The sequence below is a fragment of the Schistocerca nitens genome, chromosome 4 (assembly GCF_023898315.1).
Source record: "Schistocerca nitens isolate TAMUIC-IGC-003100 chromosome 4, iqSchNite1.1, whole genome shotgun sequence".
Classification (NCBI taxonomy): Eukaryota; Metazoa; Arthropoda; class Insecta; order Orthoptera; family Acrididae; genus Schistocerca; species Schistocerca nitens.
The window spans coordinates 317509327-317525814 of NC_064617.1; the positions used below are offsets into that span (position 1 = coordinate 317509327).

At 36.2% G+C, this 16488-nt stretch overlaps 1 protein-coding gene across 3 annotated transcripts in view; it reads left to right on the top strand.

Annotated features, from left to right (window-relative positions):
- Positions 1-16488, top strand: part of LOC126253310 (tyrosine-protein phosphatase non-receptor type 4) — a 204204-nt gene that overhangs the window by 63092 nt on the left and 124624 nt on the right. For all 3 annotated transcript variants that reach the window (XM_049954542.1, XM_049954544.1, XM_049954543.1), the window contains 2 exons: positions 2055-2222; positions 9605-9725. In XM_049954542.1, the coding sequence (XP_049810499.1) occupies positions 2055-2222; positions 9605-9725 (289 nt within the window). The remainder of the gene's footprint in view (positions 1-2054; positions 2223-9604; positions 9726-16488) is intronic.

Here is a 16488-nt window from a genome sequence, read left to right on the forward strand (position 1 = left end):
CTTCATCATCACATTCATCTTCATCTTCATCATCACATTCATCTTCATCTTCATCATCACATTCATCTTCATCTTCATCATCACATTCATCTTCATCTTCATCATCACATTCATCTTCATCTTCATCATCACATTCATCTTCATCTTCATCATCACATTCATCTTCATCTTCATCATATTCATCATATTCATCATATTCATCATATTCATCATTTTCATCATTTTCATCATTTTCATCATCATCATCATCATCATCATCATATTCATCATCATATTCATCATCATATTCATCATCATATTCATCATCATATTCATCATCATATTCATCATCATATTCATCATCATATTCATCATCATATTCATCATCATATTCATCATATTCATCATCATAATAATCATTACCATCAGTTGAAATCACTGACTGCCGGGGCTGGCATGGTGTTCTACTTGTGTGGCAGTGTCTGAATCCTTTCAGAGAGGGCCAGAGCGGCAAATGCATGGATGGCAAGTTGGGCACATCCTAGTGGCTCTTTCCCACTACAGGACTGAGTGACATGGGGTGCGAGCAGTCGGTGCCATGTTTGAAATTGATGCTCCTGCATCTCTGCAAGTGTCAAGCCTGTGTCTTTGCTTTCACTCAATATCCAAAGCCCATCTCCATGCCCTACTAAGTGTGTACCATTGGTCTCTGTTAAAATTGTTGCTGTTCATTCTGATTTTGGTAACTTCTTTAATAACAGATTCCAGAATTCTATTGTTTGAGTCCTTTTTTTTCCAAATTGTTTTTATGCCCATTTTCTAGGCGTTGTTACTTTATTGGATATGTCGTGAATGCTCTGCACAATGATAAGACAACAGTGCAAATGGTTTGACCTATGTAAGTACTACCATAAATACTACCACATCCACAGGAAATACCACACATACCAGGCTCTCGAAGAGCTGTGTTGTCTTTAACGAGATGTAACTTATCTCTTATCTTGGAGGCAGGCCAGAACACTTGTCTCAGTCCTTGTATCTTCAGCATGCACCCTATCTTGTTCAACAGTATAGAAAAAATTCAGCTGGCTTGGCTTCTTCTGTTGACTCACGAAGCATCTTTCATTGCTGGCACTTAAAAGCTTTAACAATTTCTCACATGCTTTAACCATTTTCTCTGAACAAGTGCTTCAAATGCTGAAATTAAGACTCTTGATGGTCGTCGTCAGAAATAATCTTTCTCCTGTGTACTAACATTTTCAGTACCACTTTCTTGTGTACAAATGGCAAAGATTATTTCTGACAATGACCGTGTAGAGACTGAGTTTCAGCATTTAATGCACATGTTCAGAGCTGCCCAACTTGTGCAACTCCAGTTCTTTCTGGAAGCTTTCAGACACTGCCTTTACATTTATGTGAACAAAACACTGTGCTAATCTAGACAGTCAGTAATTTCAACTCCTGATTTGATGGCGGAGACAGCTGTCGAAAGCTCGAGTGTTTTATTTGAAATGGTGCAGCCTGTAAACTGAGAATATTTTATGGAAGCAAGCCAGTGTGAAAGGCTTAAGAGGACACAAAAAATACCGTTCCTGGACTTCAATAAATCAATGAAACTAAGACTGTAAATATTTTATTATCCATCAAAAATAGGAAATTAGACAAGATTTTGAGTAAGAAAGTGTCTTGGTCCTATTTGTCAAGCTTCATCTGGTGCTAAACCACCTCCTAAACCATCTCATAAGTAACACACTGGTTGCTGTACAGTGACAATGTGTACTAATGCTCCAAAGTCAATGTTTCACATGATGTCAGCTTGGTCTACTGGTACTCATTCTAGTAAGTGTATTAGACTGATTTGGTTATTGTTGTCTGTGACTATGAGGATGGTAAACAGTGACTGGCATGAGGATGCATATAAGAATTGGTTTTATTAGTTGCTGCATATTTAGTTGACACTAAAGATGATTGGATTTTGTTGCAAGTAGAAATATTAATAATTACAAGTAGTAAATCTTTGATGTTTGCCCTTGACTAGACAAGTTTTCTGATGTGAATTTTCATACTGCTTGCAGATGGAAACTTCTACTTTCGTGTTAAGTTCTACGTATCAGATCCTAGCAAGTTACAGGAGGAGTACACACGTTACCATTTTTTTCTTCAAGTTCGCCAGGACATTCTTCAGGGACGATTACAGCTACCACCAAGCACTGCATGTCTTCTCGCCAGTTACATTGTTCAGTGTAAGTTATTGCAGTTAAGTAGTGGTTAAGTATTCAAACAGTGTATAAAATTAAATAAAAAGCCCATAGTTGTAGAAAATGAAGATTGGTTCAATAAATAATTGAAACTAATTTAGTTTCTCAGCTAGTAATGAATAGCTGAATATCAACAACAACATGGTCATGTAATGTTGAAATAGTGATGATTGGCAAGCAGAAATAAATGAGCAAATAAATTTATCCACAATACATCTTACGAAGTTGATCCTAGGATTGTGCAGACAATACATAGGAATAAAAGATTGTAAGAAAGAGAGAATGTAGCAATAAGAATGGAGAATGAGTGTGTTAAACAACAGAAGAGGCTAAATTTAGTTAGGCCTCTAAACCTGCCCACAAAAAATGTGTGTTGGGGAAAGAGCCTCATCTCTATAACATTGGTACTATAAATTTTTGTAGGCATCCTGATTGATAAATAGTGTATGTCTTGAGTTTTTTTTTAACTTGGAAATGGGTAGATATTGAAAACATATTTTAAACTGCTTTTCTTTGTGTTAATGTGGCTTTGTATAATGTACTTTCTTTACCTCAAACCGTAGGAATACAAAGCAAAATGAGGACTCGGCCACAGTGGGAACTAACTTTTTCCTTCAGGCTTGGAACCACAGTACAGAGAAATACTTATGTTAAGATCTTTGTTGTAAAGTGAGCCAATTGAAAGAAATCAGTAACTGCAAACTCTCTTCATGGAAAGAAACAAAAAATTATAAATTGGCATATGAATACAATTAGAAGGCTGTTAAAGAATACAGAGCACAATGCTTTCATTGTGTATCAAGTCAGTGAAAAGGTGATGTATAAATTTCAAGCTTTTCGTTGTACCCAAACTGCTGGAAACTTGCAAGAAGAGACTGCAGTGTAGTACTTTGTTTTGAAGATTGCTTTCAAGTACCAGGTGATCAAAAAGTCAGTATAAATTTGAAAACTGAATAAATCACGAAATAATGTAGATAGAGAGGTACAAATTGACACACATTCTTGGAATGACATGGGGTTTTACTAGAACCAAAAAAATACAAAAGTTAAAAAAATGTCTGACAGATGGTGCTTCATCTGCTCAGAATAGCAATAATTAGCATAACAAAGTAAGACAAAGCACATATGATGTTCTTTACAGGAAATGCTCAATATGTCCACCATCATTCCTCAACAATAGCTGTAGTCAAGGAATAATGTTGTGAACAGCACTGTAAAGCATGGTGAGGCATTGGTGTCGGATGTTATCTTTCAGCATCCCTAGAGATGTCGGTCGATCACGATACACTTGCGACTTCAGGTAACCCCAAAGCCAATAATCGCATGGACTGAGGTCTGGGGACCTTGGAGGCCAATAAAACCTCATGTCATTCCAAGCATGTGTGTTATTTTTTACCTGTCTATCAACATTATTCCGTGGTTTGTTAAGTTTTCAAATTTATACTGACTTTTTGATCACCTGGTATACCACATTAGTTCATTTTATGCGATCACATATGTTTCAGGTGTAACTGAGCAAAGTGGTTAGCACACCGAACTCCCATTTGGGAGGACGATGGTTCAAATCCCTGTCCGACCATTAAGAGTTAGGTTTTCTGTGGTTTCCTAAAATTACTCCAGGCAAATGGCTGGGTGATTCCTTTGCAAAGGGCATTGATGATTTCCTTCTCAATCATTTCGTAATCTTAACTGTGCTCCAATGACTTCGCTGTCGGCAGGAGTTTAAACTCAAATCTACCTTCCTGTTTTAAATATACTAAAGATTTATTATTAACAATTCATGGAAATTTCATTAAATTTTGACAAGTAATTTTCTGTGATATAGCAATTTAAATAAAACACTACATTCTAGTATCAGCTTGCCCCATCAACTTCTGCCAGTAGAGTAGATGCAAGTGTTGAGTCTACCAGATTAAAGGTTTATTACTTGATAAAGTATAGGAATGCTTTAATTGAAAGTAGTCTCCTACCTTACAGTGCAGCGATTGCAGAAATCGTCCTCATGTAAGGATATATTTGTTTGTTGTTAGCATTATTAAATTTGTTGGTGAGGAGAAAGAAAAAGGGGAGTGAAACTGAATTACCTACACCCAAACACACAAATCCATAGTTAATTGTTTAGTATATGTACTGTTGTTCAAGGGAGATGTTCATTGTGTCTTCCTTTCTACTTCCAAATTCGTGGTTTAATTTCAGTGTATTTGTACTGTTCAGGATTCTCAGTATATTTTCCTCATAACTTATGTTCTAATTTCTGTTTATCTTACCCTTTTACATATTTCATGGAAAAAGCATTCTCGAAAAACTGACGTTTTACACTGTCAATTTCCTTATTCCCTTGTCAGGGCAGTCATGTTTCTCTTAATTGATATCGTAAGGTTTCTTTCCATTGATTCCCTCCAAGAACTTTGTGTTGTTTCTCTTTTCATAAATAAGAATTGGGAGGACAAGGAACAGTCAAAAACATCTGATTGCAAAGGCGATCATTTGAATTTAAATATTCAATAACTGCAGGTAGACATGAAATTTAATTCTAAGTTATGCTCCTACAGTATACAGCAGAAAATTGGAATAATATGAGGAAGAAAGGACAGGTCATCAAGAAATTGGTCTTAAAAATATACCAATTATAAAAAGAAATAGACTAATTTCTATTGTCTTTGGCAACTAATGAATGTTGGTAGAGAGTGAATTTAATGCATGTTCTAAACTAAGTCATTACTAATGACTACAGTTGTTCAGCCATTATTCATAAAAGAGAATGTGAAAATTAAGCCCATCTCTTTACCTAAATGGTTGGAGTACTTTCAGAATCTATGGTTTCAAACATGAATCTTTTACAATCCAAATCACAAGGAACTATTAAAGAGACGCCATTTCCTAATTGTGAACTGAATGATGTACTAAATGAAATAAAAATTGAGTCCCCCAAAGAAGATTACCATATTTTATGGACTATAAGATGCTACAGACTAGAAGACGCACCTTAACTTTTAAATAATTAAAAAAAAATTAACATTTGATTACAAAGCCAGACCAAAAAAAATCTTCATTTATAAAACCAAACTGACTTTTTAAAGTCCCTGAAAATTGTCATCTGAACTACTTCTTCTTCCATTTCGTATGTGAGATGGTCTTCACTGTTATTGAGAGCATTACATATGCCGCACTTCTCGAAGATCTTACAATAGTGCCTTCTCTCACCCCAGGCGATGACTTGACTATCCACCGACACATTTGTCTGATAGTAGATAGGTAGATAAAAGATCTACTTACCAAGCGGCGGCAGGAAATGCACACAAAAGAAGGTTTAACTTTTACAAGCTTTGAGAGCCAGTGGCTGCTTCACCTGTCAGGAGAATTGAAGGAGAAGGAAGAAGGGTGAAGGAAAAGGAATGAAGAGGTTGAGGAAAGGGGGTACAGTTCATAAAAGTCACCCAGAACCACGTGTCAGGGGAGACTTACTGGACAGGATGAGGAGAGTGTCTCCAAAAATCAGTCTTTCCCTTCAACTCTTCTACCAGGAGGCGGCAATGGCTCCGAAAGCTGGTAAAAGTTAAACCTTGTGTATGTATTCTCGTGCCACCATTTGGTGAGTAGAATTTTTTGTCTAACCATTTACATTATACTGTCAATAATTATTTTTGTTTTTTGATAGTAGATTGTTTTAAAGCTCCCTTCAGTTTGATTTCATGTTGGGTTTCATCCATTTGTTCCATTCCTCTCTCATATATCCTTTAAATTGTTTATTTATCGAGACATCAAGAGGTTGCAACTGTGGAGTATGTCCTCCCAGAATAACAGCAAGCTCTGTATTTTCCTGTCTCAATTTCTCATTCACAGAATTTTTCAGATGACTACTAAACTGATCCAGCACAAGAAGAGAACTCTTCTTCAGTAAAGCACCTTTTCTTCTCACAAACACTCTGTTAATCCATAATTTCATACCACTCTTGTCCCTCCAAACCGTTGTCATGTACATGAACACCACCACCACCTGGCAGTATTTCAGAAGGTTTTGGCATTGTTTTGTACTTAAAAATGATCATTGGTTAAGTGTAGTATAGTTAGCACAACATGAAAGGACAACAGTGTGGTGCATTTTTTTTTCATATTCACTTATTATAGTTACAGTTTTATCACCTTTCACGGCAATAGTTCTGTTACTTGGCGCATCGAATGTTGGAGGAATTTTGTTCATATTGGCTATTTGTCTTAGTTAGACACTGGTTTTCTTTCGATGCTGAATAATAAAGCAATGGAAAAATAATATTTTCTCTTCATACCCTTGTGGCATTTTGTGAGATATTTTAGTTCTGATTTGCATGTTAAGTCCATGACACTGCAGCACTAGGTTATGAGTGTGTATTTGAATCTTTTTATATTAATTCTAATGCCATTTTGACAGTGGCCTCTAATCCACTTCAATATGTCATCTTTTAGTTTTGGCATTTTGCATTCAGTCCTGTGTTTACACATTTGGACTTCATTTTCTTCTTCTTCTTTGCTAGTGCACCAATCGCAAATGGTTTTTTCTGCCACTCAGCTGCTCTGTTTCCATATTCTTCTGCATATGCCATTACTTCTAATTTAAACCCAAATCATATGAATAACTTTTATTTCTTTTCTAATACGGAAACTTGCTACTAAAAAAATGTGTACTGTTACCGATAACACAAATCACTTTAAATTCAAGATCACTGGCACCTTAGACTGCAGTGACACGTCATAGGCTAGACAGTGTTCTGGGTTTGTGACATTGGGGCAGGAGGCAAACAGTGTTAGCAAACTTATGAATCCCCGCAACTCGCGTTCATTGTATTGGTGCACTGCTGCTACCAGTTGAATCCAGTGTTGCCAGACAGATAGGTTTCCTGCAGCATTGAATATATGGCTATTTTTAAGACTGGTGGGAATTTTAAATCAAACACTGGACATTTTGAAATTAATTTAGAGTATAAGAAGCACCTGAATTTTGGACGCAATTTTTTGAAGAAAAAAGTGTCTTAAGAGTCCATCAAATATGATAAATCAATCAAGAGCTGTTATATTATGTAAGCAAGTCTGTATGCAAATGATTCCTATACGTTTTAAATATGATCTGGTGCCTGAGAGCTTGACTAAATCAGTTGTCATTCCTATCTTAAAAAACGGAGATGAAGAATTGTAATAACTACTGAGTATTGCTATGTTTCATTGAAACTGCTTACAGAAAAAAGAGAATTGATTTGTAAGTTTTATAGTTTATGCAGCAACCAGGTAGAAGTGTGGCTTTGAAAGGGTTATTTAACTCAAACTATTACCAGTTTTGGATTTTACAAGTCCACCTTCAGATGGCTTGTTATAGCTTTCCTTTTTTTCTGCTGGATCTTTGTTCAGTACTAGTCACTGGTGTGGTGCACTAGACAAACAAAAGATTTTTCATTCACGATACTATAAAGTTAGGGTTTTTTATCTTCATGGAAACATTCATGAAATGATTCTATGAAGGTAGAAAAAATGTACCATAACTTTACTGTATTGTGAATGAAAAATCTTATCTTAGTGCATCACATCAGTAACCAACACAAAAGAAGACTCCAGTGGGAAAGAAAGGTAAACTATAAGAAGCCACTTGAAGGTTGGTCTGTAAAAATTTGAAACCGGTAGGAGTTGAATAAAGTAGACTTTTTTAAACTGTACTTGTGGCCGGTTGCTGAGGAAACTGGGTGCTATTCTGAGATGGATGTTGGTGTAGGAAAGGAATCTGTGGCAGGCTGCATCAAACCATTGGAAAGACTGGATTTCATCAGTCTGTCGTCAGAAATTCATCTGCCTCTATTAGTCTGATACAAAACAGTTGTCTAAGAGCTCTAATTTCAAGATAGGTGAAAAGAAAAGTCTTACGGGGTAAGATGTAAACTGTATGGAGGATGATGTTCACAGTGGCTTCCTTTTGGCCAATACTAATTAAAACTATTGGCAACAGGAGGCTGTGTACTATTTTACTGTAGATATTAAGTAAACTTTACACAGTTCAGTTAATTTACATCAAATGTGGGCTATCGGGATCTTAAAATTTATACATAACAGACTATTGCATGGTGGTGGATAGTTTAAAGTTGATAACCTTATCAACAGGAGTCGAAAGCAGATAAAATTGCATTTCTAACAAACCCGATATATTTATGATGTTGGCCAACTGGCTGATTATTGTATTGTTCTTACAAGTTTACTTTCAGTGACCCAATAATGCTGCCTGCTTCAGAGCCACCAAGAGGTGCTCAATCAAGTAACAGAAAATGTCATATAATCTCTACATACATCTATTTCATTTAGTTTATGCAGTGTGTCTACCTATAACATAGAATTAGATGTCATTCACAAGTGAGCTGAGCTTGACCAACTGTTGAGCACACTCCCGGTGTATCCAATGATACCAGTGTAATCAGTTATACACTTGTGCAGTGTTCAGATGAGTCTTTGTGATACCATTACTTGTGTTGGCTCCAGACCACATTGAGGTAGTCAAAACCTGGTACTGTTGCAGGACTACCAAAATATGGTTGTCTTTAAGGTGTGCATTTGCCTAACATTTTTATGATTCCATGACAATTTTATGCACATAAAAGCAAAATTTAAATGTCATCTACTGCTGATTGCAGTCGGACTACATTTTCTGTAGGCAACTGTCATTAATTTTGCTTTGTCCTGGCATACTGTGAGATTCAAGGATTAAGCTCAGATTCCGGTAAGAAACTTGTTTAATGTGACATTTAGTGTCCTATACAGGTAAGTAGGACAGTAATGACCAGAATGTAATGTAGATGATGGAAAATGGTGTACTTCCTAAATGAAAGTAAACCAATGGAAAATACAGGATGGACTGTAGTTCTGAGCATAGGGCACTACTCGTGAAATATATTTTATTATTTCCCAGTTTTTCTGTCTGAACATCAGAAATTTCTCTTATTACATTTTCTTTTTGCCAAGTTAGATAATTTCAGTTGCTAGCTGCTACAACTACATCTTGTTCTTTTAACGAAATGTCAAGCTGCTATTCTGCTTCACGGATCAACAGCTATAATGAAGGTGAGGGTATATTGTGGGTAATAAATTAATATCGTATTCAGGCAGTCTGTATAGTTCACAGCTATTTTTCCTCTTACTGGTAAACAAAGGCTGTAGGTAGGAATTACTAACTTGCATATAAATGTTCAGGATAGAGCAGCATTAAAAAATTAATTTCCATTGTGCACATAAAATGACTCACTCCACATCATAATGATTTGTTGTGCAAAGGAACCATTTAACATGAAACTATCTAACTAACTTCGCTACTTCCTATTCTGGAGACACACACAAGAATGATTTTATGCTTTTTGCAGCTGAGCTGGGCGACTATCAACCTGATGAACACCTTCCTGGATATCTTTCTGGGCTACAGTTGATACCTGGTCAAACAGAAGAGATGGAAAAGAAAATCACAGAGCTACATAAATTACACAAGTATGTAAATGCAAGTTTTCAGCATATTATCATCAAAGTGAACCTTTAAAAATGGAGTGTTTTAGTCTTGAGGCGCTACAGATTTTAATTTATTAGTAAAAGTGTGCTTGTGATGTTGGTGGCAGGTGCATTGCATGCTGAGGTTAACAACTCGTATGATGAACAATGAGAACAGAATACGAAGAATTGAGTCAGTTGTTGCAAGCAGTTCAAAATGCCTGTTCATAATTTTCGATGGTTCATAAATAAAATTATCTGATATTTTATTCTAGTAGGTTAGAATTTAATCCCACTGTTGCAAATTTTGGCAAAATCAGAAGTAAGATATACAAATAGGATTTTGCAATGACGAATGTACATCTTGGGCTACACTAAACATCAGTCTATTATGGCAATCGTATTTTCATTTTGAGTTCGTTGACTTCACCTTCTCGCAAGGAAATCGTCACATTACAATCTAACCTAGGTCTGTCAGCACATCTAATTTCCTTCCATTCAAATTAGTTAGCTTCGCTGACTGGAGCAGACTGTCACATCCTAACATAATGGCTTTGAGCGTAGCTACAGCTCAGTCTGTCAGCACATCTAGTTTTTTTTTTCCATTTGCCAAATAAATATTAAAATCAATAAAAAAACTTTAAAATTCATCCTTTTAATATTTAAGAATCTTCAAAACAATTTTTTACTAAAAAGGTCATGTGAATTAATAGGATTCGAACCGCTTTAGCTACTCTGTAACCCTTTAGTGGGAACATTACCAGTTTTGCTCCCTTAAAAGTGCATCATCAGGTGGTCCACTGTTAATTAAAATGCAGTTTGTAAAATAAGATTTTATAAAAGGAATTTTTTTGTAAACTTCCAAAATTTTTTGTTAAATATGCATTTTTTGAATTTTTTAATTTTACTCACATGATAGTCCTTAACCAGTTGGGAAGCTACGGTGTCCCATAGTTCATTTGTAAATAAAAAGTTTTAATCCCTCATAGGTTACTGTCTGTAGTACAGTTGGCATTAACCACCACCACCCATTGGTGAATGCCAAACTGGACACATGAGATGACAAGATGTAATATAAAAAATATAATTACAGGCATAAAAATTTATTGCTAAAGTATGTAAAAAATTTTTGTACAGTGTTTTTGGTATGTAATTTTTCTGGGTTTTACAGAAGTAAATAACACTTACCAAAAATACAAAAGCAATTAAGGATCATTAAGCAGAAATGAAAACGGGGTGGTTTGTTGTGCTATTGCAAGGGACTGGTAGTTGGTGGTGTTTAGAAGCTCACATTGGCAAACATTTATTCAGAGTCTGACACCACAAATCATGGGATTATCTGTAATGAAAAAATATGAAAAGGAGCAAATCTTTGGCAAGCTACCAGTGCAGTATATCTGGCTGACAGTTATGGTAGACCTACGGCAAGTGCCAAAAAATGAAAGTGACATTACTAACCGAGGTTCTTTTGCAGAGATACCTTGATAAAAGCAAAAAGTAATTAAACACATTCCTATAACAGGTGTTCGCTGTTGCAGACATGGAACCAGTAGGTTACGATATTGGTTGGCCACATATACTGCAAGTAATTCTTTACCATAGGTTCATTGATGTTCATATTTTCCACCACAGGAAATTGCATGATTTGTGTTTTCAAACTTTGTATAAATTATTTGCCAATATGAGCTTCTTGTGCACCACTGCCAGTTACCGATCCATAGCTTTGGCATGACAAGCTGTTGCCATTTTCACATTTGCTTAATTGTGAGTGATCCTTCAATGATTTAGTACTTTGGGTAGGTGGTACTATTTACATTTGAAGAAATCACAAACTTCACAGACCATAAACATTGTTCAAAAATTTTTTTACGTGCTTCAGGCATAAATTGTAATGGCTGCAATTATTTTTTTATGCTAGATCTTGTGGCTCTGTGTGTCCAGTCTGACATTCACCTGCTGATGGTTAATGCCAATTTTACCATTAATGACAGCCTATAATGGATTACCATTTTTGATTTACAACAATCATGAGACATCGTATCTTCTGATTATTTGAAGGCTATCATGTGAGTGAAGGTTTTTTTTTAAAAAAAAATTAAAAACTTGTTTAGGTAATGCATGTTTGACAAATATTCTTAAGAAATTTTATTAAATTATTTTATCAATATAATAGAGGGAAACATTCCACGTGGGAAAAATATATCTAAAAACAAAGATGATGTGACTTACCGAACGAAAGCGCTGGCAGGTCGATAGGTGTTTGTTTGTGTGTCTATCGACCTGCCAGCGCTTTCGTTCGGTAAGTCACATCATCTTTGTTTTTAGATATATTAAATTATTTTCATTTTTATAAAACCTTATTTAGAAAATTAATTTTAATTAACAGTGCTTCACCTGAGGATGTACCTGTAATGGTGCAAAACGAGTAGTGTTCCCACTATAGGGCTACAAAATTGTGAAAGCAGCTTGGAGAGTCTTCTTTCACTGTGAATCCCATTAATTCATAAGAGCTTTTCTTTAGTAAGAAATGGTTTTGAATATTCTTAAATATTTACAGTGTACTTGTTTTACTTGTGACTATACTATGTACAAAATAGTATTTTAAAAGTCATAATAAACGGATCAGTAAGTCATACTCTTGGTCTGAGAACAAATGTAATCGATTCATATTTTCTGCCAAAAGTCATTAGAATCAGCAGTTCTCATTGGCTACCATACACTGTCACCCGATTGCTGTCAAGCAGCATCAGCAAATTTCCACCAGCACACAATGCAAGAGATGCCGACACTGTAAGTGCAATTTACGCAATTAATCTTATGCATTGTGATTACTCCTTCTGAAATAGCCTCACCAGTATCCTCTGTCCACAATCTTCTCATTGACTTCGAAATTCTGTCAAATATCATAGAATTTGCTAATCTTTATCACATGTGCCAACCGCATCTGGAAATTATGTAATTACCAGTTTTTCTCAAAACACTGGTGAAATAATTTAAAATTCTATTCCTGTTGTTTCGGACACTGTATAAAAGTAAGCACAACCAGTATAAAACACACACACACACACACACACACACACACACACACACACACACACACACAGAGAGAGAGAGAGAGAGAGAGAGAGAGAGAGAGAGAGAGAGAGAGAGAGAGAGAGAGGGGGGGGGGGGGGGAGGGGGGGGATTTCATGATTCGAAAATTTCAGAAATTCCATTCATTGTTCAGTTCTGTGTTGGTAAATGCTGGTCAAATTTTTAATTCTGTAGTTGAATTAGCCAAATGCTTCAAAGTGAGGATGTCTTTGTGTATGATTTTGTTGCCCATGATTTAGTTGCATCATAGATTAATACCATTACATTTTGATAAATGTGTTAAAGAATGTTTAATCATATGTATTGTTTCTACCTATTGAGGTGTTTGCAAACTTCATTTTGCTGGGTTAATATTTTGATTACTCAGTCAACACATTGGACTACATACAAGAATGTGGGTCGACAGCCCTGTTTGAAGTCTCTCTGTACAAGCAGTTTATTATGAGACATGCTGAAGCAATTCTGTCATCCTTCCTTAAGTTTGTAAACACATAAATTTGATGTAATTTCAGTAATGGAACTGTTTTTGTTTTCCTGTGATTCACTAAAAATGTTGTTTTGACAAATGGGCCATTATGATGTCATTTGAGATTAATGGCAACACATGTAAGTGCAGTAAAAGAAATTCCTGACCTAACATAATACTTGTCTACAAGGTGACTTTAATGTCTTTGACCATATCCTTGGCGTCTCATTTTTTTGGGGGGGGGGGGGGGTTGGGGGGGGGTTGTATTAGTGCAAATCTCTGTATGTTTTTATCACCTTGTATATAGCATTGATGCTGAACCTCACACTAATTTTTAATTGCCTTCAATGTTTTTTGATGAGCCTGATCTTACCTTCCACTGTCCCCCCCCCCCCCTCCTCTCTCTCTCTCTCTCTCTCTCTGTGTGTGTGTGTGTGTGTGTGTGTGTGTGTGTGTGTGTGTGTGTGTGTGTGTGTGTGTGTGTGTGTCAGTCATGGATTCTCTTTTTTCCCCATTTTAAACTTACAGGGAAGGTATCAGTATCAGGATATTTGTAACTTCGTGGCGTGTTAACACATTTCTTCCCTTTATTCCCATCATTATGATGATCACTTATACTGAGGAAAGGAAAGAAATGTGTTAACACGCCACGAAGTTACAAAAATTACAGAATTAACAATGATATTTGTATACAGGTATTAATTATGCCTACATAATTGGTGACACCGATAGAAGATTAATTTCACGGTATACAAGTATTTTCTGTGTCCTGCGAAATGAGATTTTGACATGGAGGACATGCATAAACTGTTTCACACCATTGGCAGCAAAATGCAGCAAGAGATAAAGATCTAAGAGCTTCTTTCGACTGTACAGCAATCAATGAACTCAGTGTAATCAGTAAATCCGAACTCGAGCTAAATACAATCATCCGTGTTGCGTAACCCTGCTATGCCGAAAAGCGACATCAAATATAGACATAACTAGGTTACTGGTTCCAATGTTCTCATCCACATTGTGACCACTCACATCAGACTTCCCGCCCACAGGCTTGTGTGATTCTTCCTTCTCAGCCATGTTGTTTATGCCTGCCCAATCTGAAATATGGTTTGTGGTTCTGGAAAGCATTTTCGCACATAACAGGCTACTGAAGACCACGAGTAATTTACACAGAAACTTGGACCAGTGAGTGACCACTTTAGCTTTGGACACCCACTCAACAATGAGTCTACCATACTCTCAGAACGTATTTAGTTGCTCATTAAACTAAACTCCCTGACTAAACGCTTAAAAACAAGCTGTACCATGAAAAATGTGAAGGCAAAATCCCATTGGAATTTTGAAGACATTTACCTGCTATGGTTGACAGCAGTGTGGTTTCTGATGACTTGTTACATGTCTGGCACCAGCAGCTGCCTCCACAGATACAGCTAGCTTCGATTGTGCATGGAGGACAATGTTTACATAAGTTATTGCAAGTTGTCGATAGGCTGTGTGCAGTGCTAGATTCCACTGCTATGGTGACTGCGGTTCAGCGGCAGCTGCCAATGTTTCACTAAACACAGCTCACAAACACCGTGCTCACCCAAAGACATGACTGCTCAGTGCACTGTCGCCTTGTACCAACACTCGGTGAGCTTATCCAAATAAATCAGAAGTCTGTGTGTCATGGGTGAGATGATGACCAAGCATTTTTAAGTGTTGCAGCTGCTGACTGGCCCTAATAAAAGGTAACATTCACGATGTTCTTCTGTTCTTCAAGATTGCAGCAAGTACTGAGCTAACTTGACTAACATCTTCTGGTATCATAGATGTTTTATATCTCAAGCTGCGAAGTGCACAAAGCCATGCGGTTACTCAAATACTGAGACCAGTTTGGATTAGGTGTGACAGATTGCCACACCTACAAACAGCACCACCAGGGAAAAGAGTGTAGACCCACAACTGGTTACTGACAGCAGGACAGTGGCAAATAAACCATTTATAACAGTATAGCACCTGGTCATATAACTCGACCATTACTACCTCTGGCATTTGTTGCAAACACATGGGTCATTCCATGTCAAATCAACCAATTGTACGGCACGATTTGAACCATGACCCCTCAGATTTGGATGATTTTTTTTTCCATTTAATGTACCCACTAACACTAGTTTAAATTTGAGATTTCAAATTTTTTTGATCTTTGGCTTTTGAGTTTCAAGGGTTTATAAATAAAAATACTGTTTTTGATCAATTGATGATTGTTTTAAAATGCTGTAGCTCAAATACTATACAACCTAGAGAGCTGAAAATTGCACCATTGTTTTCCTCTAAAAATTCCCTTCAATTTGATATGTAACATGACTGTGCTACCTAAATCTGAAAATTTTAAACTATTCCAAAAAAAAAAATGTTTTGAAATTTCCAAAATATGTACCCTTGGATTTCTTTATAAAAATTATATGTGTTGTCCAGTCTGACTGCATGCATGCAAAATTTCAAGATGGGATCTCAATGGGTTCTTGTATAAAATAATATTTTACTACCGCAATACACACTAGTGAGGTGAAAAATAGACTATTTCTAACAAACTTAAATTATTATGTTAGCCTTTTTATGCAACATTACCCTCTTATTTGTAATCATTTACAACATGTTCCTTATATTAGAAATTGACATATAAGTAATTTCACTTGGGAAAAAGATTAACTTGTTGATATCTGCATGGATAGAACTGTATTTCTAATACCAATTGGTATTTACAAAGTTAATGCATATGGTATCTATACAACTTAGTGTTTAGTGAGGGTAGGTGTAACATAATTTAAACGTGCTTCTTTTATGATCTTTTAAGATATTTTTCCAAAGCAAGAGAAGACAACTTCATTTCTTTAGCACTTAAAGTGTAGGTTCTTCCCGTAGCTGTTGGCGGATTCACTGCTTGGTAAAGAGTATTTCCTGGAACATCTAATATATCTCTGGGTTGTGGATAGTAAAAAGACTGGGCTAGACCCTTTGGGTGTAAAAAATTTATTCGGTACATGTCATTGTATTTTTCTTCAATGCATCCTAGCCACCAAGAGCCGTCATATGCTACTGTCACAAAACCAGCAGTAATATTTTCCATATGTGATGGTGTTATTTGGTTCAGTATTGTCACATATTCAAGAGACTCATCTAGACTAAAATGATAAGGCTTGACAGTAATTTGACTCTCTGTGCAGA